General features: G+C 38.5%; 1 protein-coding gene across 2 annotated transcripts in view; it reads left to right on the forward strand.

The window, feature by feature from the left end:
- The window catches only part of PDSS2 (decaprenyl diphosphate synthase subunit 2), a 259,454-nt gene that overhangs the window by 165,687 nt on the left and 65,813 nt on the right, over positions 1-27,954 (forward strand). For both annotated transcript variants that reach the window (XM_080664244.1, XM_080664245.1), the window contains exons 5-7: positions 3,333-3,506; positions 5,380-5,511; positions 24,789-24,821. In XM_080664244.1, the coding sequence (XP_080520370.1) occupies positions 3,333-3,506; positions 5,380-5,511; positions 24,789-24,821 (339 nt within the window). The remainder of the gene's footprint in view (positions 1-3,332; positions 3,507-5,379; positions 5,512-24,788; positions 24,822-27,954) is intronic.

Here is a 27,954-nt window from a genome sequence, read left to right on the forward strand (position 1 = left end):
GGGACTGTTTCATTTTTAACCAAGTTCATAATAAGTAATAATTTTATGTTCCGGGAATAAAATATCTGATTAACTTAAGAAGAGAATTATTGATTTATGGTCTGATTAACTTATGGTAGCAGATTTCAAGAGACTATAAACTAATTGTTTCTTTGTTATCTGGATTTTCTAAGTTTTTTCAGTGATCGTGTATTGCATAATTGAAAATGTAGAAATGATGAATAATAAAATGTCTTCATCATAATAAGAAAAATGTAATGAACAAAACTAATCTTTGATCGTTGGATATCCTGTAAGAATAATTCTGAAATAGAACTGTTGGCAGCAAAATGGCACCAGAATGTTACTGGAGATTGGAACTTGGTTCAGCAACCTCGTTTGAGTTCTGGCTAAGAAAGAATTCAGAGCCAAGATTCAAACTAAAAAAAAAGTTTATTTAGAAAGTTACAGAGGTAGAAGTGAGCTATAGGGGAAAAAATGGGCTCAGGAAACAAGTTACAGAGGCAAAAGAAGGGCCCTTGGAGCTTAGGAGAAAGAGAGAGGCAAGGAAAAGGTTCTTAGGGGAAATGGTGATGAAAGGCATGTGTATGTTCCATACTAGCCACATAGGGTTCTTCCTCTTAAAGGCTTTTATCTACTCAAAAGGCGGGTGTTTCAGGGGAAGATGGACAATCCATCAGCTTTCCAGGACATGGTTGGCACTAGGGCAGGTCATTAGTCTTCTCAGCTGGTCCTTATGTCAGACATGGCATCGCTTGCCTGGTTTTGCTGCTTTTCTGGGCCTAGAGCTGAAATACAACTGAGACCTACATATTATCCCTAGGGGTTAATGCTTATGGGAGTGGTTGTGCTAGGGCCCACATGAAAGTGGCATGAGGCCACTCTTCGGCCCCTTGTTCCTCCTCAAAGGGGGTCTGCCACAAGACTAGTAACATGCCAGGGGAGGAAAGGTCAGGGGAGGGTTCAAATTGCATGACCCACCATATGAAAGGTCAGGGGCTCTAGGTCTGAACCAAATGACCAGAGATATGTTAGGAAACAAAAGGTGACCCTGGGGGCGTGGTCCTTGTTTTCCCAGTTTTGCCTGTTGCTAGGCACCCGAGGCTTTCTGCCCTGGTGACCTTCTGTACCTGGCCCATTGTCCTTGCTCTGCTCATGCCTGTCTGCCTACCACGGAACTATATTGATTTTTCAATATATTTATATCCACATATAGACAAGGATATAGGGATATATACAAGCCATTCCTGAACTGTGAGTTTCTTGGGGACTATCTGTTTTAAATCTTTGTATCTATATTGCTTCACAGAGAACCTGACTTATAATAGAACCTAAATAAATGTTCGTTGTATGATTAAAGAAGGGTAGTATACAAACCACAAAAAAGTTCATTAAGAGCTGCATAAATTTTTTAAATGTTAATTTAAGCACTTGAGGCCAAAATATGTAAAATTATACTCATTACCTTTTTTTCTTTTTGAACAACTTTATTGAGATATATTTGACATCATAAAATTAACCCATTTTAACCATAAAATTTAATGATTTTTAGTTACTTTATTGAGTTGTATAATTATCACCATAAATCAGTTTTAGGACATTGTCAAACATGCCCCCTTAGGGTCCTTCATGGCCATTTTTAGTTTTCACCCCAGCCTAGGCAACCACTAATCTACAATTCAAATAAATGGAATGTACAATATGTGGTCTCCTGTAGCTGGCTCCTTTCACTTAGCTTAAATTTTTTATTAAATTTTTTATATATGTTTTTATTGATTTCAGAGAGGAAGGAAGAGGGAGAAAGAGCTAGAAACATCAATGATGAGAAAGAACCATCGATTGGCTGCCTCCTGCACAACCACTACTGGGGATTGAGCCCACAACCCGGGCATGTGCCCTGACCGGGAATCAAACCAAGGACCTCTTGGTTCATGGGTCGAGGCTCAATCACTGAGCCACGCTGGCGGGGCGTTAATGGTTCCTTTTAAAGTTTACTCATTATTTTTTATTTTGTCCTCAAATAATGGTGAAAGGAGGATTATGGTATGGGTGACCAGAAGTAAAATGTTTCAGTTAATTAATCCTTGTCCATTAATTCTAGTTAAAAGTTTCAAAGAAACACCATACAATAAATATAGTTTTATATATTTACTTCATCATTCTTGTCCTCAGAGAGCTCACTGCGCAGATCAGAGCAGTCCAGTAGGCTAGCCACTAGCTCCTCTACCGGTTAAATACTTGAAATGTGGCTAGTGATGTGCTATAAGTATAAAATACACACTAGTTTTGGAAACTTAGTATAAAAATATAATTATTTCATTTATAATTTTATAATGAGTATATATAGAAATAATATTTTTGATATATTGGGATAAATAAAATATGGTATTAAGATTAATTTCACCTCTTTTTTCACTTTTTTAATGTAGCTCCTAGCAAATTTTAAATTGCACATGTGACTTACATTATATTTTTATTGGATATCACTGGTCTAGAGTAAGTAAGTGTGTGTATACTCACAGGTACTATAATGATTTTCATAATTTAAAAATGAAGAAATTAAATAAACTACAGTTATATCCTCCTTTATCATGTTGTTTCTTCTTATGGGAATAAAGTTTGATGAATAATCTAATTATACTAGTACTGCATTATGATGGGTTGCCTCCTCTCTGATTTCTCTGTTTAACTGTTTACAAAAGATTGTAGTTCCTTCATTATGCCTTTGACATTTTCATATAAGTTAAAGAAAATAGGATTCTTGTATTTTAGAATATTAGCACTTAAGAACTGATGTGAATATAGAAGGGAGTCAGAGGTCCAATTATCTAATTTTGCTTTATTTTAGAAATATATTTTAACAGAAGTCCCCTATCTAAAGATAAAATTTGCTTCAGCATTTTTTTTCATTCCCCCTCCCCCCGCCCTGCCCTTAAAAGGGCAGTTCTTATCCTAGCCAGTTTGGTTCCGTGGATATAGCGTTGGCCTGAGGACTGAAGGTCCTGGGCTGCGGGCTCAATCCCCAGTGGGGGTTGTACAGGAGGCAGCCGATCAGAGATTCTCTCTCACCATTACTGTTTCTATCCCTCTCTCCCTCTCCCTTCCTCTCTGAAATCAATTAAAAAATAAAAAATATGGGCCCTTTATTTTTTAAAAAAAAAGGCAATTCTCGCCTCCTTAGCTCTCTTTAGGTAAGTTCAGCATCTCTTAGTTCTGTCTTGTGGCAATAGCATGAGTATTTTGAATAGTTTATATCTTAACTTTCATTCTTTAAAAACTGAATTCAGTTGCTCCCAACACCTTTTTGTCTTGGTTTTTGTTGCATTTTTTAGGAAGATTATATCACAAATGACATTGGAATATCGACTTGGAAGGAGCAGACTTTTCTCTCCCATGGTGCCTTATTAGCAAAGAGCTGCCAAGCTGCAATGGAATTAGCAAAGCATGATGCTGAGGTTCAGGATATGGCATTTCAGTATGGGAAGCACATGGCCATGAGTCATAAGGTATTTGCACACCCTTTCTCCTTCTCAGTGCTTAAAGAGCTAAAATGATATATCAGAAACCTTTGGCCATTTGGTAAGCTTTTTCTCAAAAAATGTTTATTGTGTGTTTAAAACCTATCAGTCATAGACAGTGATTGTTATATAAACAGTGTGGTGAATACTGTGTAATTTTGACAGAAAGCTACAGCTTACTTTAACCATATTTGTGATATTTGTCTTTTCTTTCTACCTGAAAGGGTTCTTGAAAGAACTCTTGCAATTATTAAATTACATGTAATGTTGCTATTTATAGAATATTTTCATTTGTGTTACAGTTCCCTTCTAGTTCCTTATGTAAAACAAATTGTGGAAAGTTAATGAAATTTGGAAATATACTGAATAAAATTGAAAGCTTTATTTCTAATAACTGATTCTTTTGAATGGGCATAGTAAAATATAAAATGTCCTAAGATTAGCTGTTGTATTGTTTCCTCTATGGATATATAATTGTAAAATTATATTTAATATATTTATGCCTTAAGTGTTACTTAAATAGCTTATAAGAAGGAGGAAATATCTATATCTATAAAAGCCTAATATGCTAAGTGTCTGACCCTCCCAACTGGTCGCTTGACATGCACTGACCACCAGGGAGCAGACGCTCAACACAGGAGCTGCCCTGATGCGCACTGGTTCCGCGGACCTGGCACCCACAAAGATACACTCAGCTTCCCCCAAGTGGGACACAGGCCGTGCCACCACCCCGGAGCAACAGCCCACCAAATCGCAGCCATGCTGCCAAGACCCCCTGGTGCAAAATGTGGCCCATAGCCCAGCTACGTCACGTAGCAACACCCGGCTTCCCTAGCCACGACTAGCCTCCTTGCCGTTTCTTTAGCCCAGGAACATGACTTGCTTTATACCCAGGTGCAGACATTTCACACTTTAACCATATGTCTGTGAAGCGTTTTCCCATGCCTCATCTCATTTGATCCTCACAGAAGTACTTCCTGGAGTATGTAGATAGGAGACTTGGTGGAATCCTATTTTCTTTTCATTAGCCAGAAAACGGAGATTTAGAAAGTTTAGAAACATGACCCAACTGAAAAGAAGTAAGAAATGGTGGACCCTGAAAGTGACTTCAGGTTTTGTCACTACTCAGAATATAGTCAAGCACTGCTGCAGTTAAATATTTTACCCTTTGTTCTCCCTGTGTGATCTACAATAATAATCTGCTTAGTGTTGATATTTACTGCTGTGTTGCTAACAATTACCTGAAAGAGAAGTTGGGGTGCTTCATTGGGCTGGAAAAAGTTTAGCTACATCAGAAAGAGGTCTAATTAAGCAAGTTTATTCTATATATATAAAAGACTAAGTTGACTCCCGCATGTGCAATACATATAAAGCTCTCTCTGGCTCCAATTGCATGCATGTGTTTCGATCTGTCATTGTTGATCGTGAATTTAGTTGACACTTCTATTATAGAGAAAGGGCGAATAGTGATATTAAAATATTTCTTCTAATTAATTTCCTTTGCACTGGGCCACTAATATTAGTATAAATGTAATATGTGCAGATAACTTTTTACATATTTTATTAAATCTTAGGTTAGTTTATTAAGCAATTATATTTATTAGATGTTTTTGTAAATCCTGACCTTGAACTTAAAGTAAAATAAAGGGTTCTGCTAAATAAAAAAGGGATATGTTAAGGAAAAATTATTTTAAAGATTATTGTTAATCATATAAACTGGTTTTGGGCTTATTAAAGTACACCTGAAACCTGCATTTCTTAAACTTTATTTTTCACTGTATTACCTAGTACATTCTTTATATGACTAAGACATACTAGTGTATATGCACTTCACTTACTTAACTCTTTTCACTACTTCTAGATAAATTCTGATCTCCAGCCTTTTGTTAAAGAAAAGACCAGTGACTCCACAACGTTTAATCTAAACTCAGCTCCTGTAGTCTTACATCAGGAGATTCTTGGAAGAGATTTGTGGATTAAACAGATTGGCGAGGTAAATGAAAATACTCCTATATTAGGTTCCAATAGAATTAGCTGATTTTAGAACATAATTCATATTTTATGATGATCTAAGACATCAGCCATATAAATCAGCCATATAAGAACTTATTCATATAACAGGTAAAAGTCTTAAAATGTAATCTACATTTTAAGAGGTAAAATGTTACTTATAAGATAGAAATTGCAATACTATGTTTGTTATTATCTGAGTTCTTAGAATACTGCAACACAAAACTAGTGTGTATGGTGAATACTAATTAACTCAGATGGTTTTTTTTCTAAAGGCTTTCAAAAATTGGGCTATGGTAATAGCACTACCCTTTAACTGACAGCAATTTTCCATCTGCAAACTCTAGCACAAGTTGCAGAATTCCAGAAGGTCCGTCTGTCAGTTCATTGGGTTATTTTAAAAGAAACTTGGACCCTGAATATTCAAGTTCTCCGGCATTATCATGGGGGAAAGCATGGTTAAGTGGGAAGGGTAAAGGGGCTTAAGTCGGCTAAATTTCCCACTTTTGGGGCGGGGAAGTTGTGGGTGATGAAAGGAAACTTTTTTGGTTTTGTTTAATCCAGAAACCCTAGTTCAAAAGTTCTTGCCCTTTTACCTAAAGCTTCACGGAATTTATGTAACTTCATGGTTCTGATTGATTGGGTTAACCTGAGGCTGACACAGGGAAGGAACCAGGCACAGCTGAGGGGGTAGCCACCATGCTTAAAGCAGAGAGTTCCTAAATGACATCTGCATTCAGAAAGATAAGGTTTTTGCTCCTCTACCCCTCTTCCCCTTATTGGCTCTCAAAATGCTATCAGCCATCTTAAAATCCCTCTTACTCACCGGGTAGGAAACAGTAGGATTCCTTTCTGGGGAAACTGTCAAGCCCAGGCAATAAGACCTGCAGATGTGAATGATTGAGGCCCCCCAGTACACATGCCATGTCCTTGCAGCCCTTCAACAGTGAGGCCCACCAGTTGACAAGCCCCAAAGTATCCAGGTGCAGCACCATAGGTACTAGAGGACCACTGGGCATTTGAGTAAAACCTCTGCCATGAAAGAATGAGGCAAGGATCTTCCTTTCTGATCCGTCATCTGAGGTGGAATGGCAGATTTTCATGAACGTCCTTACAGGGAAGACCATCTCTCTCAAAGTGGAACCCTTGGATACAATAAAAAAATGTAAAGGCCTAGATCCAGGATAAGGAAGGATCTCCTCATGATCAGCAAAGACTGATCTTTGCTAGCAAGCAACTGGGAGACAACATACTTTGTCTGACTATGACATTCAAAAAGGAGTCCACTCTTCATCTTGTGTTGAGACTTTGTGGTGAAGTCTTACACCGCTCCCAAGAAGAATAAGCATAAGAGAAAGAAGGTTAAGCTGGCTGTCCTGAAGTACTACAAGTGGATGAGAATGACAAAATCAGTTGCCCGCATCAGGAATGGCCTTCAATGAATGTCGTGCTGGAGTTTGTATGGCCAGTCACTTTGACAGATGGTATTGTGGCAAATGTTATCTGATCTATTACTTCAACAAACCAGAAGACAAGTAAGTGTATATAGGTTAATAAAAGACATGAACTAACATTAACAAAAGAAAAAAATGATTCAAAAACAAACTGATAAAAAGAGGGAACTTAGAAGAAACAGAGACAGTGTAAAAAAAAACAGACGACATTTTCAAAAGTACTGTAATCAGTATACTCAGGAGATATTAAATCCATAAAGTAAGAGCAGGTTATATATTTTAAAAATGACAATCCAAGAATGAGAAATTAGAATTATAAAATAAAAAATATAAAGCAGAATTATTTTTAAATAGAAGATATAAATGAGAAAATCTCCCAGAAATTTGAATGAAAAGATAATAGAAAATAGAAAAGATAAGAAAATTAGAGGACAAATTTAAAAGATTCTATATCTATTATGAATCCTAAAAAGAGAATATTGAAAATGCAGACAAAAAATTAACAATGAATTTTTTAAAAGAAAATAAAATATCTAAAAATTGAAGGACCTCAGTCTCCAAATTGAACTGGTGCCCTAAATAATGAATTTTAAAAGACGAATGCCAAAATCACATCATTATCAGATTTTGAAACAATGGAAATAAAGAAGATACCCTAATACTTATAGAAAGAAAAAGAAAATCCTACCTGCAAAGGATCAAGAATCAGTTGGTTAGAGCATTGTCTCAGTACACCAAGGTTATGGGTTTGATCCCCCCTCAGGGCACTTTTTAAAAAATAATAATAGTAATCAGAATGGCCGTGGAGACACTGAAAGCTTCAAGACAATGGAGTTTACTTCAGTATTCAAAGAGAAAGTGATTTCCAACTTAGAATTTTATGCCAGTCATGTTATCGAGTGTGACATTAAATAAAGACAATTTAAAACAGATAAGCAAGGTCTCAAAAAACTTACCTTCCAAGCATCCTTTTTCAGGGAGCAGGTGAGGTATTTCTATCAAGGCAAGAGAGTAACCAAGAAGAAGAAAGTCATGGAATTTAGGAAGTAGGGGATGAGACGTAGGTGTGAGGCAGTGGGAAATCCTAGGACAATATGAAGGGAAGAATAATAAGCAAACAGTGTTGCCAATAATAAGAGCACTTACCATGTGCCAAGAACTGTTGTAATGAGAAATCCGAGGCACAGAGGGATTAACTACCTTGTGCACAGTCACACAGGTAGCACATGGTGGAGCCAGGGTTCAAGCCCATGTAGCCTAGCTCCAGGGCCCATGTCCTTAGAGTAACATGCTACATACACTGTTTCTCATCCAAGCAAGTTCTAGGCTGATGGCCATTCATCCAGTCTGGATTAGAACAAGAGGACAGGGACCTCCAGGAGAACTATCTCTAAGGGAAAAATGGTACTGATGATTGCCTAATGTCCTTGACCATATAGAGAATTTAGGGACAAATTAATGATAGGCACAGAAAAGTAAGGGTTCCTGTTACTATTACTGCAAAAACAAAATTTGCCCCAAAACTTAGCTATTTCAAATAATCATTTTATTGTGTTCATGGATTCTCTGGGTCAGGAATTTGGACAGTGCACTGAGCGGGTGACTGCTCTGTGATTTCTGGGGCCTCTGCTGGAAAGACCCAGTGGCTGGAAGTGACTCAGTAATGCTAGGGCCTGGGATCATTTGGAGGCTTCACTCTCACCTGGCACCTGGGCTGGGCTGTCAAGAAAACCAGGCTGACCAACCAGAGTGCTCACACATGGCCCCTCCATTTAGTTTGGCTTTCTCACAGCACGGCAGCAGTAGAGTAGTCAGACTGTTTACCTGCCTGATTGGAACTCCAAACGCAAGTGTTCCAGCTGCACCATGTCTTAGGATCAGCCTCCCAAGTCACACAGTCATTTCCATGATCTCCTGTCAATTCAAGGGGAGGGTTGTAGACCTCACGTATCAAATGGGAAGAGTTTCCAAGAATTTGGGGCCCACATTTTAAAAGAGCCACACTACACATATAGGATAAATTGAGGTAGTTATTAGCGATAATAAAAAACAAGTTTAATCTGTAAGAAAGGAAATGTAATTAGTTCTCTACATGGCCTAAAAAATATGTATATAGCATAAAATATAAAATGTCATCAATGCAAGGAAGCAAAGAGAAAAATGTATTTTGGTCATGTAAGAAATGTGGGGGGTGGGGGTGGCTAGGGAGAGGTCAATGGGGGGAAAAGGAGACTTATGTAATATTTAAACAATAAAAAAAATTTTAAAGAGAGAGAGAGAGATAAGATCATTTTCCTTACAATTCAAGGTACCCCCTACCTCTGCCTAAATTGTCTATGTAAATTACTTACAAAGTGGGATTGCTTTGAGCTTGGCTGGGAATTGTTTAAATAAAAGGTGGATTTCTCAAAGAAAAAGAAAAGAAATGTGATTATTTTTTTCATGGTAGGATCAATAAATAATGTCTAAAATTTAATCATGGAGGGACAATATTTGAAGATTAACAGCAAAAGAAACAGTTAAAGAGAGGGACACAGGACAGACAGAGTCTGGAGAATGCTAGGTGTTTTATTAGAAGTCTTACATTATTTGACTTTTTAAATAATATACATATATTTGGTTTTATTTTAAAACTTTTATTTTAAAATGTTATATACTTTATTACAGTGATTTTACTTCTAGTCATCTATACCAGGAAAAAAATATCAGAGATTGCCCTGGCCCGTTTGGCTCAGTGGATAGAGCATCGGCCTGCGGACCGAAAGGTCCCAGGTTCAATTCCAGCCAAGGGCACGTGCTGGGGTTGTGGGCTCGATCCCCAGTGCGGGGCATGTAGGAGGCAGCCGATCGGTGATTCTCTCTCATCATTGATGTTTTTCTCTCTCTCTCCCTCTCCTTCCTCTCTGAAATCAATAAAGAAATATATATTTAAAAATATTTTTTAAAAATATATATCAGAGATTGGGCAAAGACTTATGTATTAAAATATAGTAAAATACTAATTCTAAAAGAAAGAACATGAAAATTGATGCATTTCAATATAGAAAAATGTTAAATGAAGTATCATACAATTGAGATATCACATTACTATTGAATATTGTATCACTAGGGTATATTTGTGTATTTTTTGACAGCTGAACTGAAAATATATATACAGATGGTGTTAGTAGCTCTAATTGAGTTACATTAGAATATATTATAGATTTACATTTTGGTTGAAAAACTACAGCTAAATATGTTCAATGAAAGCTACCAACTCTCCCTACCAACTATTCACATATATGCATATACATGTAAGAGTAGCATAGATATGAATTTTAAAGGAACTTCACAGAAAAGGAACATATTTAACTCTTAGTTTCTTTGTGAGCACGCTAAGTTGTCAATGTAGACAACACAAGAGTCTAGGATTTCCTAAACAGCTGGTGAAATATTCCCAAATCAGTATCCCCAACTTGATTTAAATTCAAAGGGATATCCTTTCCAAATCATCGGTGTGTAGCCACTGACTTCAGGCTCTTCTCCTTATATCTGCACGTCTGAGTCATGAACAGGGTCACTGATGAGAGAAGATGCATTCATCTGAAGCAAATAAATGTTAGTGGCAACATTCTTCAGATTGAAGATGCCTAAAAAAAAGTTTATTTTAATCTTCTAAATTATAATATTCATATTTATATAAAGCTCTATAAGAGAATGATCTGGCACTGTGAATGAGTTAGGGAACACAGTTTGCATAACACTTGAAAGAGACATTCTATCCTAAATCTTTTTTTTTTTAAACATATTTTATTGACTTTTTACAGAGAGGAAGGGAGAGGGATAGAGAGTTGGAAACATCCGATGAGAGAGAAACATCGATCAGCTGCCTCCTGCACACCTCCTACTGGGGATGTGCCCGCAACCAAGGTACATGCCCTTGACTGGAATCGAACCTGGGGCCTTTCTGTCCGCAGGCCGCCACTCTATCCACTGAGCCAAATCGGTTAGGGCTCTATCCTAAATCACAAGGAGGTTTCTTATTAATTCTAAAACTGGTCCTTTCTAATGCTCTTTTTCCAATTCTTTCGTGAAATTTGCCTCCTCTGCATTTTTGTGGTCCTCTCTTCCCCCAAGTTTTGAATTTTATTGCAACATCCTTAAGGATAATAGTGAATTCACCTTTGATTATTCATAGTACCTGGCTTAATGACTTACTTGGAGTAGTCATTCAGTTAATATCAAAAAGTATGTGTGGTGTGGTCTTCGCAGGGTAAGCTATATTTGATGGCAGCTGTTTTGTTAAATAGAATCAAGTTGGTGTAGTGGAAATGGCCCATAGAGGACCAGGATTTGGAAGACCTGGCTTCTACTTTGGGCTTCGCTAGCATCTGTAAAACCTTAATCACATCCTTTCACGCCTTTTTTATTATTTTCTGCAAAATGATGGCATTTGAACTAGATCATTTCTAAGGTCCCTTTCAGCTCTTAAATAAATCTAAGAAATAGGTCTCTTAAGCAAGAAATGCATCGTAAGAAAAATATTTATCTCTATTAGAAGCTTAATACTTGTTTTGAGATTGAGAAATAGAAAAGTCTTGCTCCTGAAGGTAGAAGTCACCTATGATTTCTTATTTTCACATATGAAATAACTTCCCTGCTCTTCTCAGACAGGTGTGTGTCCTATCTACTCTTTTGATTTCCTGCTTGGGGAAAGTGAGAACTAATGACTAGACAAGGAAGGGAGGAGATGACATACCCTTAGTGCCCATTCAACATCATTGTGAAGTCAGGAGGAAGAGCACCTCTGGAATTTTTCATATCAAACGCTGTTACTTCCTCTCCAACTCTCTCTTTTCCCAAAAAAATCTTAAGATTAGCTAGCCCTCTTCCATCGCGCCCATAGGTGCACACACACACACACACACACACACACACACACACACACACACACACCATACTCTTTCACAAGAGGCAATTTAGGGCACTAACCAGACCTGAAACAGCTGAAAATTATTTGTTGGCCAATGTCTCCATACTAAATTCTACAGATTTCTCTCTACCCTAATTTTAAATTTAAATTTGTAGCTGCTAAAAAATAATGATCAGGTAAAAATACTGATAGTGAATGGGTGATTCGCCCTAGGGAGGTGAAGTCATTACTCAGTTATCATTTGATCCCTAATAAAAGAAGGTGGAATCTTCCTGGGAATCACAGAGCTCTGACTCTCTCAGGGAGTCCAGGGGCTATTGCAGGTCAGCAGCTTTATTTTTAATGATCCTTCTAGTTTTCTGCTGCCATTACAAGTCACCTCAAGAAATAAGAATTATGCTATTTTCTTGGTTATTTCTGAAAGTACCAAAATGTCACTTAGGCTTGTGGCATTCTGACACTGTCATAACCAGCCATAAAATACCTTACGTGAACTGCATATTACCAATGCTAAGCTGTCCCTAGATATCCTACTGTTCTTATTCAAAAAGTTGAGACAAAGATGGTTACGCAAAGCTGGTATGTATGAACATAACACATGCATATTCGTAATATAATACCTTTCCAGCTCTGTAACTGGAAAGCCGGATTCTTCTGCCAAACCAAAAAAACTCAACTGGCTACTTTAACTGCTGGACTAGCAGATGTAGTAGATTTCTGATTTTGACCTTTTTAATCCTCACACACTATACCCAAACCATTCTTCTATCCCCTAATAAACCTCCTCTTTATGTATAAACTCTACCTCTTAATACCAATGCAGATGTACAGAGAGTTTATTTTCAGTAAGACCTGTTTTCTCTAAAGGAACCAATTATATTTCTGCCTATGCCACGGCAAAATACCTTTAAAATGTCTTTTTGCAGCCACCAATGTAATCTTTTAATCAAACAAGAAACCAAGTATTCACATGGACTGAAAGCACCCTATCGATTACAAATTAAATACATCGAACAAACTTAGTTTCTCCAATATTGAGACAAACTGCTATTGTGTAATTCCTGATGTAACAGAGAAGTATACAGCATCATCTGTATAGTTACCTTGCCAGAATGTTTAAATTTTAATCATAAGAAAACAATCAGACAAATCCCAGATAAGGGACATTCTGTAGAGCAACTGACCTGGACTAAATGCCAATATTGAAATAAAGCTGGCCGTTCAGGGCCACAGAATTTCCATCCTAGGACCATGGCCCAATTTGTCCGTAACCTTGCAGAGGAGGCCCCACTAGTAAACGCTACTGTGACTTATGAAGCCTTGATTGACACATTTTGGCACTATGCCAACCCCTCCTGAGATCCCTATAGCTATTCAGAGCTGGAAAAATATAGTCACTAGTGCTCAAACTGGTAGTTTCTGACAGCTCACAGTTAAGGAAGCTCTGCTGAATGGTTTAGTGACCACTGAGGTGTGGATGTGATTTTATGTCGGCAAGATCATAGGCAAGTGTGCCATCCTTGGCTATAATGTTTGAAGATCAATCTTTAACATCTGTTTCTTTTTGGTTTATTATTTGAAAGTTCTTGGAATATGAGTGATCAGAATGGTGTTTGAATTTTAAAAAGATCTGTCAAAAATGTCAATATTATGAAAGAAAATGTAGTGGTGTGTGGACTGTTGTAGATTAGAAGATATTAAAAAGCCATGACATCCATTAGGAATATATGATTTTTAATTTGATCTTCAATTGGATAAAAACAGCTCTGAAGGGCACTGTTGGTTGACTTGGAAATTTTGAATATAGATTATATCTTAAATATTACAGTAAATGTTACACTTGTCAGGTGTGATCATGTGTTGGGTTATGTAGAACATCGTTTTGTTCTTTGGAGATAAATGCTGAAGGATGAGGCATCATGATGTCTACAATTTACTCTCATATACTTGGCAAATGATAATATAGAGAAAGCAAATATGGCAAAATACTACCAATTGGTTAATCTAGGTGGAGGGCAAATGGATGTTTATTATATTCTTTCAACTAAAAAGTTTGAGAGAAAAGTAGTTTTCATTGAAAGCTAAAGAAGAGAATCTTTAAAATAAATTTTTAAAAAAAGACTATCGCTGATAGCATGGGGGAAGAATAACATGATAATAGGGATGATCAGTCTCGAGGATTTCTCGACTCCCTGCTGTGGAATATTAGTTTTCTGCTTTTAGAAAAAGGTTTCCCGTATCCAGCTTTCAAGTCCAGATAACAGTAGGTGGAAACTGGAAACAGTTCATTTATGTCATCCGATCCTTCTTTGTTACCTGACTTATGAAAAAGCATTTGCTTCTTAAAATAAAAGACCACATTGTACATCCATTACTTACCAACAGGGAATTTATCTGGCTCAGTCTGCAGAGACTGGTATATAAACCTTTGGAATTAATCCCTCTGTGCATCCTCTCAGAGTGCTGGCTTTTTTTGCTTTTGTGTAGAATATTGTTTTACAGTACTCACTATAGCTCTCTGAGCAGGCCTCCAATGTCATGAGCACTGGCATACAATCTTGTCTATTTCACATAGTTTTGCATGTGTTTTAATTTATTGGGGTAACATTGGTTAATAAAACTTATATAAGTTCAGGTGTATAATTCTGTAATATATCATCTGTATATTGTATTGTGTGTTCACCACCCCAAGTAATTTATCCCCCTTTACCCTCTTCTACCTCTCCCACCCCACTTTCCCTCTGGTATTCACCATACTGTTGTCTGTGTCTATGGGTTTTGGTTTTGGTTTTTGCTTAATCCCGTCACCTTTTCCACCCAACCTCCCTCCCCAGTGACAGCTGTCAGTCTATTCTCTGTATCTGTGAGTCTGTTTCTATTTTGATTGTTACTTTATTGTGTTCATTAAATTCCACATATAAGTGAAATCCTATGGTACTTGTCTTTCTCTGACTGGCTTATTTCACTTAGCATAATACTTTCCAGGTCCGTCAAAGCTATCACAAAGGGTAAGATTTTCTTCTTTTTTTACGGACAAGTAGTATTTTATTGTGTAAAAGTACCACATCGTTTTTATCCACTCACCCACCAATGGACACTTGGGCTGCTTCCAAATCTTGGCTATTGTAAATAAGGCTGCAGTGAACATAGGGGTGCGTATATTCTTTCTGATTGGGGTTTCAGGATTCTTAGGATATATTCCCAGAAGTGGGATCACTGGGTCAAATGGCAGTTCCATTTTTAATTTGGGGGGATAGCTTTATACTACTTTCCACAGTGGCTGCACCAATCTGCATTCCCACGAACAAGGCACAAAGGCTCCCTTTTCTCCACATCCTCACCAGCACTTGTTTGTTGATTTATTGATGATAGCCATTCTGACATATGTGAGGTGATATCTCATTGTGGTTTGAATTTGCATTTCTCTGAAGCTTAGTGATGGTGAGTATCTTTTCATGTGTCTATTGGCCTTCTGTATGTCTTCTTTGGAGAAGTGTACATTCAAGTCCTTTGCCCATTTTTAATTGGATTGTTTGGTTTTTGTTTTTTTGTGTGTGGGGGTCTCTGTGTGTGTGTGTGTGTGTTGCATTTTATAAATTCTGGATATTAATCTCTTACCAGATGTATTATTGGCCAATATGTCCTCCTAGTCAGTGGGTTATCTTTTCATTTTGTTGATGATTTTCTTTGCTATGCAAAAACCGTTTACTTTGATGTAGTCCATTTTATTTTAATTTTGTTTCCCTTGCCCAAGGAGATATATCAGAAAAAAATATTGCTATGAGAAATGTGCGAGATTTACTGCCTATATTTTCTTCCAGGATTTTTATGGTTTCAAATCTAACATTTAAGTCTTTAACCCATTTTTAGTATATTCTTGTGCACAATGTAAGAAGGTGGTCTAGTTTCATTTTCTTGCACATATCTGTCCAATTTTCCCAACACCATTTATTGAATAGACTGTTTTTAACCCATTATATGTTCTTGCCTCCTGTGTCAAATATTAATTGACTATAAAGGCATAGGTTTATTTCTGGCTCTCTATTTCATTCCATTAATCTATATGTCTATTTTTATGCCAGTACCATACTATTTTGATTACTTTGTAGTATAGTAGTTTGATAGCAGTTTGATATAATAGTTTGCTTCCTCCAACTTTCTCCTTTCTTCTTTTTCAGGATAGGTGAGGCTATTTGGGGTCTTTTGTGGTTCCATAAAATTTTTTTGAATATTTGTTCAAGTTCTGTGAAATATGCCATTGGTATCTTGATAGGAATGGTGTTGAATCTATAGATTGCTTTGGGTAATATGGACCTTTTAATAATGTTAAGCCTTATCCGTGAACACAATGTATGCTTCCACTTATTTGTATCTTCTTCAGTTTCTTAAAATTTTTCAATTATGTGTCTTTTACATCCTTGGTTAAATTTATTCCAACGTATTTCATTATTTGGAAACAATTGTGAATGGGGTTGTTTTCTTAGTTTCCCCTTCTTATATTTTACTATTAGTGCATAAAAATGCAACTGATTACTGGATATTTATTTTGTATCCTGCTACTTTACTAAATTCATTTATCAGTTCTAGTAGTTTCTTGGTGGAATCTTTAGGTTCTCTCTATACAGTATCATGTCATCTTCAAATAATGACAGTTTTACTTCTTCCTTTCCAATGTGGCTGCCTTTTATTTCTTCTTGTCTGCTTGTATGGCTAGGACTTCCAGTACAATGGTGAATAAGAGTAGTGAAAGCAAGCCTGACCAGTGTGGCTCAGTTGGTTTAATGTCATCCCGTGAACCACAAGGTCTCCAGTTCAGTTCTCAGTAGGGGCACATGCCCAGGTTGCAGGTTCAGTCCCTGGTTGGGATGTGAACTGGAGGCAGCTGATCGATATTTCTCTCTCACATTGATGTTTCTCTCTCCCTCTCTCTCTAAAAAAATCAATAAAAACATATTTTTTAGCCCTAACTGGTTTGGCTCAGTGGATAGAGCGTCGGCCTGGGGACTCAAGGGTCCCAGGTTCGATTCCGGCCAAGGGCATGTACCTTGGTTGCGGGCACATCCCCAGTAGGGAGTGTGTAGGAGGCAGCTGATTGATGTTTCTCTCTCATCGATGTTTCTAACTCTCTTTCCCTCTCCCTTCCTCTCGGTAAAAAGTCAATAAAATATATTTTTTTAAAAACACAAAAAAAACATATTTTTAGAAAAGAGAGTGGTGGCCCTGGCCTGTTTGCTCAGTGGTTAGAGCATCAGCCCACACACCAATGGGCCATGGGTTCGATTCCCAGTCAAGGGCACATACCTGGGTTGCAGGTTCAATCCCAGGCCCCAGTGAGGCCCATGTGGGAGGCAACCAATCAATGTCTCACATCAATATATCTCTCTCTCCCCCTCCCTCCCTCCGTCTCTCTAAAAATCAATGGAAAAAATATTCTTGGATGAGATTTAACAAAACAAAAAAAATAGAGAGGTGAAAGCCAACATCCCTCTCTTGTTCCTGATCTTAAGGGAAACATTTTTAGTTTTGCCCATTCATTATGATGTTGGCTGTGGGTTTGTCATACATGGCTTTTATTATGTTGACGTATGCTCCCTCTATTCCCACTTTGCTGGGTTGTTGTTTTTTTATGTATATTTTTGTTGATTTCAGAAAGGAAGGGAGAGGGAGAGAGAGATAGAAACATCAATGATGAAAGAGAATCATTGATCAGCTGCCTCCTGCACATCCCACACTGGGGATCGAGCCCGCAACCCGGGGCCTGCGCCCTGACCAGGAATCGAACCTGGTTTGCTAATATTTTGTTGAGGATTTTAGCATGTGTGTTCATCAGGGATATCAGCCTATAATTTTCTTCGTGGTGTCTTTATCTGGTTTTGGAATTAGGATAATGCTGTCCTCGTAAAATGAGCTTGGGAGCCTTCCCTCCTCTTAAATTTTTTGTAATACTTTGAGAAGGATAGGTGTTAGTTCTTCTTTGAATGTTTGGTAAAATTTACCTGTGAAGCCATCCAGTCCAGGACTTCTGTTTATTGGAAGTGTTTTTATTACTGCTTCAATTTCATTAGTTGTAATCTGTCCCTGCTGATTTTTACAGACAGATATAATGTGGGCACCTCTTCACAGCTCTGATGCTCTGGGTGGGGGAGTCTGCTTTGGGTTTGAGACCCCTCTCTTCTCAGGGGGAAATCTTTGCAGCTGACATATCCCTCTGGAATCTCAACCACTGCCTGTGGGAGCAGGGCCAGCCCCTTTTGCCATGTGGCTTCTTCTGTAAATCCTTGGTTATAAGACTTCTGTTCAGCTAGTCTTCAGTTGGTTATTCGGGTTGGTTGCTCTATATTTTAGTTGTAATTCCAGTTTGGTTCTGGGAGGAGGTGAGTACAGCTTCCGCCTACTCTGCTGCCATTTCAGATCCCTCCTCCCAACCCCCATTTCACATGTTTTTAAGATAAAACAAGGTTCAAACCATACATGTTCTGTGAACTGCTAAAGATTAGGAAAAATTACTTTCTTTTCTCATGGCCTGGATTGACAAGAAGCACACCTACAGGAGGCAAAAAGATGAGTGAATCCGTCTTTACAGAACCTAGTAATGAAGCCCTTGGGGAATTGCCATGTATGGTAGAATTTACTGGGCTCCTGGAAATGAACAGTGTGGCAGGGAGAGGTTCAGCACTGCTTGCTGTTGAAATACAGTCTGCATGTATTTTATATTGGCCTATTTTGGTCCCCAGTGAGAAAGTTATTTTAATAAAATCTTGCTCTGCTAGAAATATACACAAGTGGCAGGTGTCAGAAAATGGGAAGTTACAGCACTCCATTTTCCTTGAGACTTTAAGGAGTTTATAAAGTTGTTTGTTCTCTTTTAACCTTTATAAGTAAACACTGGTGCATCCACAAGCCCAAGTTGAAAAGGACATTAGATGTAGGTTGGACCAGTGATCCTCAAATGGATCAGAATCTCAGGGCCAGGATTCAGAGGATCTGTATTTTTAACAAGCCAGCCCAGTGTTTGTGAGAGCCCAGCATTTGGAAACATCTGGTCTGGTCCAGTCCAGAACTCTTATTTACAGATAAGAAAATAAAGGCCCACATAAAATTTTTTAAATTATCCAAGGTACTAACATATTATGAACATATGAACCATATTTCCTGTCTCCCAGCATATCCATCCTCCCAGGTCACAGTGCCTCTTGGAGTGGTCACAGATAAGGTGTTAGGCCACTTGCTTTCCTCTGTAGACAAGACCTACTTAACACCAGAGGCTTTGTGATGTCATGTTGAAATCTCTGAGGGCGCCTGACTTCCATTCTAGGCTCTCTTCACTTTAACATACTGCCTTCAGGTTGAGGCACTTAATCACACTAAACCACTGCCTCTGAGAAGACTACTAGCTCATTCTTCTCTGTTCTACAATTGATTTTCATGAATTCTTTATTTTCTATAGGTTCCCTTCCTTAGTCTACTTAGAAGCTGGGTACTGAAGTGAAAATGTGATAATGTTCAATATGAATAAAAAATATTTGTACGACACATCCAGTGGCTCCACATTTGCTCCATACTGGCTCTGAACCTGAACACCCAGCTTTCCTAGAACTAAGAGTGGGGAAAGTGAACTTTGCTTTGTAAGTTTCCTGAATAGATAGTACATAACCAATACATATAAAGAAAAAGCATCCATCCGTCTGTTCATTCATTCACCAGGTATTGTTGACCATCTACTGTATGTTAGCACTGATCCAAACATGGACTACATAGTGAGCAGGGGAGAAACTTCCCTACGCATGGAGCCTTGGTTCTAAGGGAGACTGGATGCGAAGCCTGTCTAAAGGCAGAGATCTTCGTCTGTTTTGTTCATGGCTGTGTCTCTGGTGCCTACACCTAATAACTGCACAATGGGTGATTATTTAGTGAATGGAATTACTGTATTCTGTTTCATCCATCAGGTGAAATAGAAACTATAGCCCCTCCCAAATTAGCTATTTTACAAAAAGAAATGGAATAGACAGTGCTTACTGAGAAATACTATCTATATAAGGGATTAAATCATCCTTTGCATCCGTTTCTAATTTGCGACATTTTTATTCTAAAAGCTTTTTGTGAAAAGAAATGTTTTCTATCAGAACGTGTACTTCAGAAGTGTATATGACATCAGTAGATATTAACCCACAGAGCAGCTAGAAATATATATAATATACAGTATACCTACAAAAACTTAAATATTTATAACTTTGCTCTGTAAAGTAAATGGTACTTTTATGTGCAAGCTAAAGCAGCCCAGGATGAAATGGTTTCACAGAATTAGAATGTTTGTTGTGATAATATAAAAGGTCATTCGGGCTCAGCCAGCATGGCTCAGTGATTGAGCATCGACCTATGAACCAGGAGGTCACGGTTCGATTCCCGGTCAGGGCACATACCTGGGTTGTGGGCTCGATCCCCAGTGTGGGGCGTGCAGGAGGCAGCCAATCAATGATTCTCTCTCATCAATGTTTCTATCTCCCTCTATTTTTCTCTCTAAAATCAATAAAAATGTTTTGTTTTGTTATTTTAAAAAGGTCATTTGGGTGAGCTACCTATCAGTAGTTACAGTCTGCTCAGGTTGTAATGGCTGTGGTGATCATGCTGCCATTTCTATGTAGCCTTCTAATCTCTCAGCCTTCAAAACATTTAAGGGCTGTTACTGCACACATATGGATTACAGACATGGGGTTTCTCTGTCATCCTCCCCAGCAAAGTGTATCTCTGGGTGAAAGGGTGGTGGCCACACCAAGAATACAAAATAAAATGAGAGTTTGAAAATAGCTTGGGATTAATTAAGCACCAATACTTCCAAATAATAGAATTCTCTAAGATGATTAGTTTATGAGCAAAGTATGTGATGAAAAAAAATGGTTTTACAAGAATTTATAATAGGACTACTCTAGAGGTCCTGATTTATAAACAGCATTAGGTTCACTCTCACCACCTGAAGAAACACTGTTGATTTTCGTTTTCATGAGACAAACTGGGAAATGGCTCAGTGCTCCCAGAAGGAAAAGTCCACCCTAAGTCATTGTAAATTATATAGTTTCTCCACACTTTGCCTGCAATCTCAAGACACAAAAAAGTTCCTCAACTTCTTAACTTTCAACAAATACTATTTTCAACACTTTTAACATGCTTTTGTGTTAAATACTGAAAGATGAGAATGTTGAAACACCTAGAATGAAGAGGAGCTGTTAGAACAGAAACAAAATTAAAAGTCATGAGATGACAGATGTTTGCAGGAATGAGTTTGAGAATGGGAACAATTCTGCATCATTTAATTCCTACCTGGTTTGGCTCAGTGGATAGAGTGTCAGCCTGGGGACCAAAGGGTCCTGGGTTCAATCCTGGTCAAGGGCATGTATCTTGGTTGCAGGCTCCTCCCTGGCCCAGGCCCTGGCTGGGCTGTGCAGGAGGCAACCAACCGACGTGTTTCTCTCACATCCATATTTCTGTCTTTCCCTCTCTCTTCCACTCTCTCTAAAAATCAGTGGGAAAATATCCTCAGGTGAGGATTAACAACAACAAAAAAGTGCTGTGCCTGAGCAATCCATACTAATCAGCAAGAGACAAGAAGGCCCAGCTGGTGTGGCTCAGTGGTTGAGCATGAACCTATGAACCGGAAGGTCATGGTTCAATTCCTGGTCAGGGCACATGCCCAGGTTTCGGGCTCGATCCCCAGTAGCAGCCAATCTGATTCTCTCTCATCATTGATGTTTCTATCTCTCCCTCTCCCTTTCTTTCTGAAATCAATTTTTTTAAAAATGTTTTTAAAGAAAATGTTCAAGTCACAATTTTAACTTAAAGTGGTTTGTGATGGTGTTAACATTTAATTCATGAGCAGTGTCTTATTATGACACTATGAAAACTAGAAAAACAAAATTCAGGCATATTGGATACATTTTTAAAAGATTGTAAAGAAGCAAGAAGAATCAGGACCAAGGTTATAAACCTCGTTTTCTCTCTGACACTGTGTGCCTCCTGAATTGATGCACTGTGAAGTACATAAAAGTCCGCATAAAGTGTTCTTGCCAAAAATGCTTAACCTAAACCTAAGCAAGCTTCCTCAGACCCAGCTCCCAGTTTTCAAGCAAATTGGGACAAGTTAAACGACACAATGTAGAAGTAATGACAAACCCCAAAAGACATTTTTATAAGACAGCTAGCTGCCCTGGTCTCTTCAAAAAGTCAATGATTTTTATGAAAAAAGTTAATAGTTTTATTTTCATATCATGAAAAATGGAGAGGAACTAGTGTAGATTTAACCTAGACATTAAAACCAAATGCATGCAACAACAAAAAATAATAAATTTAATCAAGGAGGTAAGAGACCTGTATTCAGAAAAACTATAGGACATTTTAAAAGGAAATAGAGGAAGATACAAATAAATGGAAGCATATACCGTGTTCATGAATTGGAAGAATTAACATCATTAAAATGTCCATGCTAACCAAAGCAAAGATTCAACGCAATTCCTATTAAAATACCACTGGCATATTTCACAGACCTAGAACAAATATTCCAAAAATTTATATGGAACCAAGAAAGATCCTGAATAGCTTCAGCAATCCTGAGAAAGAAGAAGAAAGTTGGAGGTCTCACAATATAATATCAAATTATATTACAAGGCCATCGAAATCAAAACAGCCTGGTACTGGCATCTATAATAATAAAAGTGTAATATGCTGATTAAACCAGACGACCTTCCGGACAAAGCCAGGGCTGTGAGGGAAGGCCGGGTCCCGGGTGCCAGAGGGAAGCCGGTGCGGGCAGCCAGGGGAAGGAAGGCCTACTCTTGCATGAATTTCATGCATCGGGCCTCTAGTATAAGAATAGGCATATAGATCAATGGAACAGAACAGAGAGCCCAAAAATCAACCCACATCTTTATAGTCAATTAATATTTGACAAAGGAGGCAAGAGCATGCAACAGAATAAAGACAGTCTCTTCAATAAATGGTGTTGCGAAAATTGGACAGACAACATGCAAAAAAAAAATGAAACTATACCACCACCTTACACTATACACAAGAAGAAACTCAAAATGAATTAAAGACTTAAATGTAATTGCAAAACCATAAAAATCCTAAAAGAAAACATAGGCAGTAAAGTCCAGAATATCCCTTGTAGCAGTGTTTTTGCTTATATATCTCCTAGAGCAAGAGAAACAAAGAAAAAAAATAAACAAGTGGGATTACTTCAAACTAAAAAGCTGAACAGCAAAAGAAACCATCAACAAAATGAAAAGGGAATCCACTGGATGGGAGAAAATATTTGCCAACGATACATCTGATAAGGGGTAAATTTCCAAAATATACAAAGAACTCATACAGCTCAACAGCAGGAAGACAATCTCATTAAAGAATGGGCAAAGGACCTGAATAGATACTTCTCCAAAATGGACATACAGATGGCTAATAAACATATGAAAAAAACAAAAACATTCAATGTCACAAATCATAAGAGAGATGCAAATTAAAACCACAGTGAGATATCACCTCACAGCTGCCAGAATGGCTATCATCAATAAATCAGCAAGTGCTGGTGAGGATGTGGAGAAAAGGGAACACTCATGCACTGTTGGTGGGAATGTAGACTGGTGCAGCCACAGTGGAAAACAATACGGAGCTTCTCAAATAAGTAAAAATGAAACTGCCTTTTGACCAGTGACCCCTGGGAATGTATTCCAAGAATCCGAAACACTAACCAGAAAGGGCACACAAGAATATGAACTTTGTGTTCATAGCAGTGTTATTTACAATAGCCACGATCTGGAAGCAGCACATGTGCCCATCAGTAGAGTGGATAGGAAAAGCTATGGTACATTTACACCTGGAATACTTCACAGCCATAAAAAGGGAACTTTATACTCTAGCTGGTTTGGCTCAGTGGAATGAGCATCGGCCTGCGGACTGAAGAGTCCTGGGTTCAATTCCAGTCAAGCCCTGAGTTATGGGCTTGATTCCCAGTGGGGGGCGTGCAGAAGGCAGCCAATCAATGATTCTCTCTCATCATTGATATTTCTATCTCTCCCGTTCCCTTCCTCTCTGAAATCAATAAAAATACAAAAAATAATAATAATAATTTTAAAAAGGGAACTTATACCTTTTGTGACAGCCTGGATAGAGATTATTATGCTAAGTGAAATAAGCCAGTCAGAGAAAGACAAATACCATATGATCTCACTTGTATATGGAATCTAATAAACAAAATAAACTGATGAACAAAATAAGACCAGAGGCATGGATACATAGAACAGACTAACAGAAGTTGGAAAGGAAAGGAGGTAGGAGGACTGGAGGAAAGAAGGTGAAGAGATTAGCCAAAGAGCATTTATGCATAACCCATAGACACAGGCAACAGAGTGATGGACAGAGGGAAGGGAGCTGGGTGGAAATGGGCAAAGTGGGAGGGGGGGGAGGTTTACCTGTAATAGTGTCAACAATATAAATAAAGTTTTAAAAAAACAAATGCAATGTGTGAACCTTGACTAATTCTGGTTTGGGTAAAAAAAAAAAAAGCTACAAAAAGTATTCTAGGGTCAATTGGTCAATTGGAGAAATTTGAATATGGAGTTGTATCTTAGATGGTATGTCATTATTGTTACTTTTTTTACTTTGAGAATGGACATGTGGTTGTGTATGAGTTGTTTTATGCTTACAAGATGTGTGCTAAAGCAGGAAGGGGTGACGAGTCCTGTCTGCTACTGTCAAATCTAGACAGAGCGTATGTGTGTGCTCATTGTGCTGTTCTCTCAAGTTTTCACTATGTTTGAATGTCTTCTATGTAGACTACCTACTGAAGCATATACATAAATACTAAATTTTTAAGAACTGATGAATTAATATTTCCCTTTTCTGTTTTAGGCTCAAGAAAAAGGAAGATTAGACTATGCTAAGGTAGGTAAATTTTATTTATAGCACACAGTCGTATACCTTTCAGTTTGGTGTTTGTTTTTTTGCTTATATTTGAAAGGTCAAAAGAATAATCACATTCAAAGATGAGGAACATGCCCTGTTAAGTAACAGGCATTAGCAGGTAATGTAAGATTCATTCAACAATAAGTTTATTTATTGAGCGCCTGCTTCATTCAGACACCAGGGTAGGTGTTAAGAATACAACAGTGAATCAGATCCAGTCTTTTCTTTCCGGACATTTACACTCTAGTGGGGGAGACAGATAACTAATAAAAAAACTAAATGGATACATAATATAATGCCAGATGGGTGTAAGTGCTATGGAGAAAAAAAATAAGCAAGGTAAGTAAGATCAGGAAGCATTGCTGGAAAGATAGATCTTTGGCCAGTGGACGGAAAGAGCTTTTATGCCATCAGATCATACCTAGGAAGCACCAAACAGGGCAGACTCGGGCTCCTGAAGGCAGTATTTCTCACATCACCTGTGGAGCTCTTGAAAACACACATGCCTAGGTTACCATTGCATCACCCCCTCTTTCACCGAGATCAAAATCCCCTGGTGGGAAGAGCAGGGCAGGGGCAGGAGGAAGGGTTTGAGAGAAGGTGCTGCAGATAATTTGACACACATCCTTGGTTGAAAATTGCTTTGGGGAGTTCAGATTTCAGTTTACCAGTGAACTCTAGGAACACACTTGGGTCGCATTCTGTTTTCCCTTCAGGGACAAATGGAACATTTTAGCAGGTGTGTGGGATGCATATAGCTGCTTGGCTAAAGGAACATGTTAACCATCTGGCTTATACAGCAGCAGGAATATCCAGCGTGTGAGCACACCTGCACTCCAAAGACAGGGAGGGAGAAATATGACCTGTAAGGGTCCTGCTTGCAGGGGAAACAACTGAAACCCACAGCGCTCTCTCAGGGCTGACGGGAACCCTGTGCTCTCCTGGCCGCCCAGGTTTACACCCTGGCTCCACGCCTTCACTCTGACTCCTTTCCCTGCGTGGAATGCAGTCCCTCCTTTTCTCTGTTTCTCAAGAAAATTAGATAATAGGAGCACCTCTAACCTGACAACTTCCATATCTGTCACTTTGTCTTAGATGTGTGCTTGAGTCTTATCAGATACCCAAATGTAAGTTGTGGACATATCCTCTTGGGTCTCCCACAGGCAAAGGAGCTCAATGCATCTTAAATGGAACTTAGCACCTTCCCTGACATCTCTGGTCTTTTTCTTTTTTTTTTAAATAGACTTTATTTTTTAGAGCAGCTTTAGGTTCACAGCAAAATTGAGCGAAGAGTTTGGAGTTCCCACTCATCCACACACAGGCACAGCCTCCCCACTATCAATATTCTGCTCCAGAGTGGTACTAGTACATGTGTTACAATGAACTTACATTGACACATCATTATCACCCAAAGTCCGAAGTGTCCATTAGGGTCCACTTTTAGTATTATAGCTCTGGTCCTTGTTACTTTTCTCTCTCCTGTTGTTGGCACTATCATCCCACCAGTCAGCCATATGAGAAACTTAGAAGTCACCCTGAGTGCTCCTACTTCCTCACCCTATCTTCCATGACCAAGTCATGCCTATTTTATGTCCTAAATTATCTTGAATCCAACCCCTCTTGATCTTTCAGCCATTGCTCAATGTAAGTCCCTTCATCTGAACCACTGGAAAACCTACTAACTGGTCTCCCTGCCTCTCCCTTGTCCCCACAAATCCATTAGTACTCAGAATGTTAAAACCACAAATCTGACAATTTCGCATTCCAGCTTAAAACCCTTCGTTAGCTCCATGTTGTCTGTAAAGCAGTTTCAAAGCTTGCTAGATGGGCATATAAAGCTCTGTGTGATCACACCCCCGAGAGGGACTCTCCGGCTTCTTCTCCTTCTACCCTGTGCTCCAGCGGCACCAAATTACATAAAGCATGCAGTTTCTGTTCTTCATACTGACCCCTCTGCTCGGAATGCCCTTCTCCCTTTATCTGGCCCCTCCTGTCCTCCTGTATTGCTTAATTTAGGATCATGTGCTGTAGCAAGTCCTCCCTGGTTCCCCAGGCTGGAGTAGGTGCTTTCCTCCGTTCTTCTGTATATTGTGGGTCTCAGTCACTGCACTTACTGTTACCGTGATCCACTTAAGAGCCACATCATGGCCTGTGAGCTCTCTGAGGGCAGGGACAGTGTCTTATTTGTCTTTGTACACGTGGTGCCTAACACAGTGCTTGGCACTTGGTGTGTGAGTGAATGAATGAGTGAGAAAATAGAAGGCACATGAAGTTAGTTCAGGAGAAAATCTGGTATAGGGTTTTTTATCTTAATCAGAGAAGAAAGGAAAGCTTTTGACACCTGTTGCAGGTATTAACTAGATTGAGAAGGTTGCTAAGAAAGGTTGTAATAAATTAGTTGGGAGATAAAGGCCAGGATTTTACTGTGATAGTAAAAGACAGCTAACTTATGAACCCAAAAGTAAAGCAATTGAGTAACTATTCATCATTGCTGCTTATTTATGACTCAAAGAACTCCTTTAGGATTTCTTATTGCAGAAGCACATGATAATGGAAGAAGCTTGAAAAAAAGAAAAAAATAGATCAAACACCCCAGGACCGAGCTCTGATATCAGCCCTAACTGGTTTGGCTCAGTGGATAGTGAAGGGTCCCAAATTCCATTCCAGTTAAGGGCACATACCTCAGTTGCAGGCTCCGCCACGGCCCTGGTCGGGGCATGTGCAGGAGTCAACTGATCGATGTGTCTCTCTCACATCAATGTTTCTCTCCCTCTGTCTCTCCTCCTCCCTTCCACTCTCTCTAAAAAAATAATAATAATAATAAAAATTAATGGGAAAAAATATCCTCGGGTGAAAATTAACAACAAAAATCCGGTATCACTTGACCTCTTCAGTCTTCCCTCAGTTTCTTTAGTATAAAACAAGCAATTTAGAGTAGTGCTGTTTTATTCTTTAGGCCCATTCCAAATTTGAGAGGAGACATTCTTTGCGGGGGAAGGGAAACATTCTTATCTTGTATATTTCTGCGGTCCAGATTCATTCCTTTATCCACTTCATCCACCCAATCGCTATGTATTTGACATTTAATATTTGTGCCACACTGTATGGGTAC

Source organism: Plecotus auritus (assembly GCF_963455305.1).
Source record: "Plecotus auritus genome assembly, chromosome: 4".
Classification (NCBI taxonomy): Eukaryota; Metazoa; Chordata; class Mammalia; order Chiroptera; family Vespertilionidae; genus Plecotus; species Plecotus auritus.